Source organism: Lotus japonicus, chromosome 4 (genome assembly GCF_012489685.1).
Source record: "Lotus japonicus ecotype B-129 chromosome 4, LjGifu_v1.2".
NCBI classification, from domain to species: domain Eukaryota; kingdom Viridiplantae; phylum Streptophyta; class Magnoliopsida; order Fabales; family Fabaceae; genus Lotus; species Lotus japonicus.
Window position 1 is genome coordinate 39,792,355 of NC_080044.1, and position 9,334 is coordinate 39,801,688.

General features: G+C 38.5%; 1 protein-coding gene across 1 annotated transcript; it reads right to left on the minus strand.

Annotated features, from left to right (window-relative positions):
• Positions 1–7,889: 7,889 nt before the first annotated feature.
• LOC130712736 (protein MAIN-LIKE 1-like) lies at positions 7,890–8,768 on the minus strand. The gene has a single exon (XM_057562556.1). The coding sequence runs from the start codon at positions 8,766–8,768 to the stop codon at positions 7,890–7,892; it is 879 nt and encodes a 292-aa protein (XP_057418539.1).
• Positions 8,769–9,334: the final 566 nt, after the last annotated feature.

Genomic DNA, 9,334 nt, shown 5'->3' on the forward strand with positions numbered 1-9,334 from the left:
CCTAGTTATAAGCCTAAGTGGCTATTATCTTATTTATATTTATTGGTGCGATTATTTACATAATTCTTTGGAGTTGACCCTCGCGTCTTCTGTGTGTGCTTTGGCGAACAAACGCCCTTTGTCAGATGTCTTTGGCGGGCTGATTCATGATGGTTCATCCTTCGGGAGGAACTAGGGTTGAGATGCGGGAACTGGAGCGCGTCGCGGTAGCGAGAGGATGACGGATGGTGTACATAGACTAGGTCGTTCTGGATTCAGATTCGGGCGACGATCATGCTAGCATGTAGGTTTTAGTGCTGGTGTGAGCTCCTCAAGATGGGATTAGTGTAGGAGTAGAGTCTTAGCTCTGAACATCATTTGTTTCTTTTGGGACAGGGTAGTTTCCCACCTATAGCTTTTTGTGTGGTTCTTTACGAGAATCACAGAGAGTTGGTTGGACTTAGGAGGTCTTGCTTCAGGCCGATGGGCCAGCTTATTCTCAGTTTTGAGGGATGGTGTTGCGGACACTTGACCTTTCTTGTGGATTGTACCTTTTGCCTTCGGGCGTTACACTTTTCTTTCCGTCACTGGAGGTTTACTCGTGACGAGGTTACTACTACAGCGGGGGCTGTTTATATATTGTATATTAGTTCTGATTATTGTTATTGTTGGGTTTTATTTAATTCAGTCTTGTCTTAGTTATTATCGAAAAAAAAATATTCACGTTTTTCTGCATTAAGTTTACGTTTGGTTACTAAAGTGACGCCACCGAAATCGGGGTGTTACAGACCTAGCCCAGTATCACCGGATAGGTGGCGACCTACCGCTAAACGGGTGGCGACCTACCGCTAAACGGTGGCGACCCACGCTGAAAAGGAAACACCTTTTGTGATTGAGTGGTTTGAGTGATCGCATGCTTATCTCTACATTCTTTGATTTAATATACCAAGCAAGGAGAGAAATAATGAAATTAGAATTGTGATTCTTAAGGCACTGATGGTTATTTGTAGTTGAGAAACATTGTGAACAGGAAACAAGTCAGACAGGAAGGCAATGGCAAGGCGGCGAGTGAGAGACTTAGACCTGAAGCTTGGCGGACTTGTGGACTGGTCGAGTCCTCTCGCCACTTTAGGGAGCAGCTTGATCCATAGAGACACTGCAAGGAGCAAAGGAAAAGAAAGATTGGCTGGTGGCCATGCCACTAGGCGATGTAGTTACTACTCAGCAAGTCACCTCACATGCGGCGGACCATCACGATCCTTTTGTCATATAGGCATATGTACACTATTTTTCTAGTTCCCACGTCACTTGAAGGGTCGTGTACTTGTGTATTTTCTTGCGCCAATTGGTGGTTCATGTTTCGTTTACGCCATGTTGGCGACCTACGCGCTTTATATAAACGGTGTTGATCCCGCCAAGTGGCGTGGTTAGGTGATCTCTTGGGCAGAGAAGCTATTGCAACTAGAAGCTTGAGAATAGTTCCTGCGCGTTGGTCGAAACCGCCAGCCGAGGAACGCCGTACCAAGTGGATGGTTTCAACGGGCGATCTGCTAGAGGGATCATGATAGCAATTCCGCAAGTGTACGGATTGATCGAAGTAATAAAAAGATTGTCTAACCACAGAGATAGTTGTTCATCAATTGCTTCTAAGAGTTTTGTGTTCAGAATGTGAAAAAGAAAGGAATATAAGTTTGAGGGGGGTTTGTTGTGTTTAACACACTTGTGATGAAGAGCAAGAATTGTAATTCAGATAAAGAAATACCCTGGGTAAAGTTTCACTTAGTCCAATTATGTTTCTTTCAACCAAATCCTTTTATGAACTTTAGAACTCCTTCTATGGTGATGTAGCCTTTACCTTCACTTGTTAATATCTTAATCAAGTAAATCATTCAATTTCAGTTGCTAAGCCTAATGCCTTAGTACCTAGTCAATTCAATTGAAGAATGAAGCCTCTATGTTCAGGCCAACACAATAAGTTCACACCCTTATACCTAAGTGGTAGTAAACAAATCAATCTAATCTCATGGTCCCTTAATCCTTACCAACTACCGTTGTGCAAGAAGAAAGCCAAACACTTGCATGCATTCAAGAGAATATTGAAATAGAGAAAAGATACATAGAAAGGAAACTTTAATCATATGAGAAACTCAGAAGTTCAAAACATAATAAGAACTAAGGTTCACTTCACCCAAAGTACAAAGAAAACTAGCCAAGCATGGCTAGGGAATTCATAATGCAAACTAAAGGAACAAAAACCTGAAAGAAGAGTGTCAAGAAGCCTCCCACAAGCTCCAAGGAACTAAAACTCTAAGTTTTTTTCAAAAAGTTACAAGATACCTCAAAGAAATAACAAAATCCCTATTTATAGAGTTTCCAGCGGTAATCCACGCATGTGCGTGGCCTCCTCCACGCACATGCGTGGGCAAAACGCTCAAAATCACACAATTCGCAGCATCAGATTTTGCCACCACGCATGTGCGTGGATCAGACGGCGCACATGCGTGGGCATCAGGTTTTTTCAACAGTAGCTCCACGCATGTGCGTGGGATTCATGGCGCACATGCGTGGCTCATTTGATTTTTCTTCAATTTTGTAACTCCTTCTTTAACTATCATCATGGCTCATTACTTAGTCTTCAATCAACATCATTAGCCATCAAAAACACCTGAAACCTTCACAGAATCTCAACAAACCATCATTCCACCAATGTAACTCATGGACACACTCATTTAATCACAATAATTCAGCAATCTTTCATTTAATTCATCAAATAAAACCCCCAAGTGACCATCAACACTCAAATTCTCTCAAGACTCTAAATCAAACCTGACCTTAGGACTTAAACCTCAATAAAAACTAATTAAAAGATCATCTAAACATATAAAAACACCTAAACTACTGCAGATGCAAATATGAACTAAAAAGGGACTTAACTTGACTTAAAACTCAATAAAAGACTGAAAAAGGAAAAAGAAAGAACCAAGAAGGACTCGACAAAGATAGAATAAACCTCGGGTCATCAGATCACAAGAGAACGGAGATTAGTGGTCACATTTCTAAGACACACTTAGCTCTCATGCTTCGAGCTCGGTGTCTTGTGGACTTGTGGACTGGGCGAGACCCTAGGGTCCCTCGCCCAAGGACACTAACCTAGGAGCGGACACCTAGCCTGAAGTTTGGCCTCCAATAACGAGGCCCAACTGGCCCATTAGACAAAGTTACACGCATCAAGGCCCAGCCCCTAGCCTATAAATAGGGGGCGGTTACCAATTGTAGGGGACTCTCCTCATTTTTCTTGAATACACTTATATGAATTCAGTTATTCTCTCTCTCTCTAGTAGTTAAGATTTCATTCTCCCTAAGCATTCACATCTCTTTCCTTACACTTTGGGTACTATACCTCATCTCTATGTTCTTGGATAGAACAATTAATAATGTATTAAATTTTGTAGGATTAATAATTTAATTAAGCGATAGTGATCAATGCATTAAAACCATTTTCTTGATTTACAAGACATAATATAAATGATGGTGGTAAATGCATTTAAACTATTTTCTGAATGTAATAAATGCTTGATTCCTTATTTAAAAGATTTATTCTATACATAAATAACATGGTTATCATTAAACTGTTTAATTGTTTTTATCATAATTAACTTCTTTTTTGATAGAATTATAGTTAACTTCAGTCAAATAGTACTAGACATTAATTGTAAGATTCATTTTCTATTTTAAACACAGATAAAGATTAATTTATAACATGATTTTTAAAAAATCATTCTACATTAATAATGTATTAAATTTTGTAGGATTAATAATTAAATTAAGTGATAGTGATCAATGCATTAAAACTATTTTCTTGATTTACAAGACATAATATAAATGATGGTGGTAAATGCATTTAAACTATTTTCTGAATGCAATAAATGTTACATTCCTTATTTAAAAGATTTATTCTACACATAAATAACATGGTTATCATTAAACTGTTTAATTGTTTTTATCGTTATTAACTTTTGTTTGAAAGAATTATATTTAACTTTAGTCAAATAGTATTAGACATTAATTGCAAGATTCATTTTCTAGTTTAAACACAGATGAAGGTTGATATGTAACATGATTTTTAAAAAATCATTCAATGTTAAGAATGTATTAAATTGTGTAGCATTATTAATTAAATTAAATTATTGTGATCAATGCATTGAAACTATTTTCTTGATTTAATAGATATAAAATAAATGATGTTGGTCAAGGCATTTAAACTATTTTATGAATGCAATTAATGCAATAAATGCTACATTCCTTTTTTAAAAGATTTATTATGTACATAAATAACATGGTTATCATTAAGTTGTTTAATTGTTTTTATCATAATTAACTTTTTTTTTTGAAAGAATTATAATTAACTTTAGTCAAATAGTATTAGACATTAATTGCAAAATTCATTTTCTATTTTAAACACAGATGAAGGTTAATATGTAACAAGATTTTTAAAAAATCATTCAATGTTAAGAATGTATTAAATTGTTTAGGATTAATAATGAAATTTAATGAAAGTGATCAATGCATTAAAACTATTTTCGTGATTTAGAAGACATAAAATAAATTATGGTGTTCAATGCATTTAAACTATTTTATTAATGCAATTAATGCAATAAATGCTATGATTAACTTTTTTCAATACATAAATAATATGGTTATGATTAACTTTTTTAATTTTTTATCATAATTAAATTCTTTTTTGAAAGAATTATAATTAACTTTATTCAAATAGTATTAGATAGTATCTACAAGATTTAGTTTCTATTTTATACACATATGAAGGTTAATTTGTAACATGAATTTTAAAAAAAACATTCAATGTTAAGAATGTATTAAATTGTGTAGGATTAATAATTAAATTACACCTCTTTGGACTTTTAAGCAGGCTGAGTAATAGCTTTTGAAATTCTGGCACACGCGGACTTTAACATCCCAATTTTCGGGTGTCACTTAGTAACTCAAAAATAAAATAAAGCAGAAAAGCAGATATTTTTTTTTCGTTTTCTTTTTAGAATAAAAAACATTTTCATAATAAAGACGCAACCCAAAATGTGATAAACATAAACTAATTTATAATACTATTACAGCCCTGCTGTAACCCCCAAGTGACACGAGTGTCAGCAAGTGACAGAAAGTGAGCCCGAAGGCAGAATAAGTTCAAGTCCAGAAATCAAGTGAGAAGTTATAAGTGCAGTCTTCCAAAACATGAGAGAGTCAGTCCAAAACGGCCTCCTCCAGACCTCCTAATGTCCGACTACTCTCTGTGATCCCCATGACAGAGAACCACACAAAAGTAATGTGTCGGGGACCTACCCTGCCCCAAATATGGACTCGACTAGTCAGAGCTATAACAATAACACCTAACCTTGAAAGACTCTATACACCCATACCCTACACTTCTACCATCGACCCTCATCTGATCATGCATTCCATCCGGGTCCTCGTCGAAACTTCAGTAATGGTCATTACGCTCCTGGTCCTCCCCGAGTGATGAATCATCACGAACCAGCTGTCGAACGTCTGGCAGCAGGCCGACCGCCCAAACAGACATACAAACAAAGCCAAGACGCTAGGGTCAACTTACAGAATACAATAGATATTACAAGCAACATTTGAAGAATAAGGGGGTATATATATATATGTTGTATATATACTTATAAGCTCTGTGTTGCCTACCCTAAGGTATATTCATAGCATGTTATCAAACCCCTAATAATAATCCGATCATCAACATCTAAACACATATAATTAAAGGGCATGACATGTCATGCAACGTCCATCATAATAAGATGCAGGGTGTGCCAATGCAGAATATGCTGACACAAATCCGAATAACGTCACTCTGCTTGGCGACGAGACAAACCAACGGTATTTCCACTTAAAGGTTGGGCACCTCGAGACGGTCGTAACACTGGCCTCGTGTTTAACCATTTCTGCTCGGGTGTCGCTTATCACCTTTGGCTATAGTTAAGACGGTGCAAACTCTACATGGTTTGACCATTTCTGCTTGCTATGTCGAACATCAACAGGGACGATACAACTCTACACGGATGATCGTCACTTCCTGTTGTGCCAGGTATAGTCAGGACCGATTCAACTCTACACGGCTGATCGTTGCTTCCTGCTATACCGAAGTACTCCACTTGGCACTTCATCGCGTGTATGCATGAGTGCAATATGATAAGCAAAACAACGATTCGTCCTCATAGGTAAAAATTGGTTCATTGACCAAAGGCTTCTACAATGAGAAACCTAGGCTATAGTCAAGTCGGTTGTGACCCTACGGATTTAACCATCCTGCTTGCTATGCCAAACATCAACAGGAACGATACAACTCTACGCGGTTGACCGTCACTTCCTGTTGTGCCAGGTATAGTCAGGGACGATGCAACTCTACACGGTTGACCGTCAAATCCTGCTACACCAAGAGTACCCTACTAGGTACCTCACTAACGCCCAAATCCTTGGCTAAGCTCGTCTACAGATTCTTTTCCATAATATGAGTTCCCTTAAAAATAGTTCTCTTATTAGGTAAAAGATTTCATCGTAAGTTAGTGCATTATGTTGTTAATTCCAAAATCCAATTCTCATTTTCCAAAACCTATCAAAATAACGTTCCTAAAACTAGGATCACCGACCCATTCCCGTTTTCCAAACTCAATTTCATTCCTAAGTCTTTTCCATCAAATTGTCGTCATTAATTAAAAGCGTTATATTCTTAATAAATATATTATGAATTTATTTATATAAAACAGATTATGATTATTTTCGGTCCAAAATTCTATAAATTAAAAGTTCCCATTATCCCAAAAAGAAACCCCGAGAAGATCTCGATTCCCTAAAGCAATAAAGGTTCGAACCTTGGTTCGACCTAACAAACATTCCCAAAACAAACCCGTCATTGTCATGACGAAGGTAAGTGTATTCTACACTCCGAAAGTCGCATTAAATGCACGAATATAATCAGCACAACTTAATCATAAACGCAAATGCATCAAGCTCTATAGAGCGATGAATCAATAATGCAGTGCTGTAAAACATAACCATGTCATATCCACTAGAAAGCGATATGACAGAAATCAGTAAACGGCCGAAGCCTCCAGAAAACATTTCCCAGTTCAAAGCGATAAACAATATCCAAGCAATATTTAACATCAAGCAATATTCAAGTCGAATTTATCAACGCCTACAATACAATAGTTAGTAAGTAAGTTTCCCTAACCTTGAGTTGTTCTCCTGGGGGTCTCGCCCAGTTCACAAGTCCACAAGACACCGAGCTCGAAGCATGAGAGCTGAGTGTGTCTTTAAGTAGAAAAACTAAGGCAAATGTCATGAAAAGCTAATTAACGCTAAAACTTAAGGTCTGGAAACAAAGAACAATTGCCGACATGGCTTGGTAATTTAGAGCTTAAAAATTCACATTTTGAACGTCTTGTCATACTTCCTCGGCATCCCGAGTCCACAAGCAAGCTTGTGGCGGTGACGCTTGGTCCACTCGCCCGGTCGTAGTTACGCACGTGCCCTGAATCGATTTTGTATTCCTATTCTCATTAAACAATTCGTATTCCTCCATTATCTATCAACAACAAACAATTCGTATTCGTATTCTCATTCCTTACACGCACGCACGATAAATAGAACAAGAACCATTCCTATATTTCCAACGAAAATTCCTCTCTCACAAACCAAGAAAAAAAAATGGTTAGTTTTCGTTTTTTTGTTTGTTCGTTCTTCCTCTCTTGTTCTGTGTAACTCGGAATCACAAAAAATCAGATGAAACTGAACTGATGAAACCCAACAACTGACCTACTAAACTTTTTGCAAGCCTCCCCTAACTGACAATACAAATATGCCAACGCCGCCGCACCCTATGCATACTGACCAGCCAAGCTAATATCCCTGAAAAGCTCAAGATAGGCAACACTTACAGACATGTTACTCTTATCACAAAAGAGAGTCATGCCAACCAAGCGTAAGAGGTAAGCTCGAGCTGCTTCTGTCCATTTCGCTTCCTTCACACAGTCCTTCACAAGAGCTAGAAGCCAAGCATAATGAAGACTAGGACCTCTACACCTCCGAAACTCATCCTCAACCTCCTGAATTGTCACCCCCAGCAAATCAACAACCACAGGGGCAACCTCTTCCTTAGTCGGCCTGCCCAATGAGAAAAAGGACCCCTCCACAGGGATGTGCAATAGAGCTGAGACGTCATCTAGAGTGATCGTCATCTCGCCCCACGGCATATGAAATAAGGACGTCTTTGGCATCCATCGCTCAACAAAGGCGGTCACAATGCTAAGGTCAACTGAGCCGCCATTACAACTATACAGAAGGTGTAACAACCCTGCAGCTGCAACAAGTGCCTTCACATTGTCAGAGTAGAATCTTACGGGAAAGAAGTGTTTTCCATGATAATGGATCTTCAATGGGTCCCTACATTTGAAGTCAGATCGCACATATGACTTCCTAACGTCATGTGTTTTGTGCTGCCCAAACTTAGGCAACAGAGACAAGTCAAAGGGACCTCCAGGATACCACACACCCTCTGTTCCATCTCCATCCTCAGACTCTCCATCCTGCTCAGCATCATGACCATCACCATCCTGCTCACTATCACCATCCTCAGACTCACCATTTGGCTCACCATCACCATCCTCAGAACCCATCTCAACCTCATTCTCATTATCATTATCATTCTCATTCTCATTCTCCAGACCATCACCATCCTCAGCACTAGTGTCGTGCATTAACCAGCACACCCTCCTCAACTTCTCCCACACCCTAGGTCCCTTGACGATCTCGGCGAGCGGAAGCATGAGTTCTCGAACGGTCTCGTGGAGGATGAGGTGGTCGTGAAGCCGCTCCCACAACCGGTTGTGTATGTTTTGTCCTTGCCATCATGCCTGTGTTAACATAGAAAATCAATGTTAGTTCTTTATTTACAAAACAAAACCCAAAGCACATATGAAAACTCTAAATTTTAAGATTGAGTTGCATTAATTAATAAAACATGATTTTATGGCATCACAACTGGATAAGACATTTTATCTGTTGAAGTTATAGGGGTTCAGATAAGGAAGGAGAGAAGAGAAAGAACAAAGACTTCATTATGATATGATGTATGATGATATAGCAAACACATCTCTAACTCTTATTTATACTTCCTTTTGACATGTGCCGAGCTTGCGCCACGCGTTGCGCCCTGAAATGGTGTAAAGGTCAGCGAATCCACGGATTCCCAACTGCTATCTTTGAAACGTCCCCTCGAATCTTAATAAAGCCTGACAATATGAATTCAAACCAATGAGCTTCA

Bases quoted from the DNA above. Each gene is read 5' to 3' on its own strand.
- LOC130712736 (XM_057562556.1), bottom strand. From the start codon at position 8,768: ATGCACGACACTAGTGCTGAGGATGGTGATGGTCTGGAGAATGAGAAT.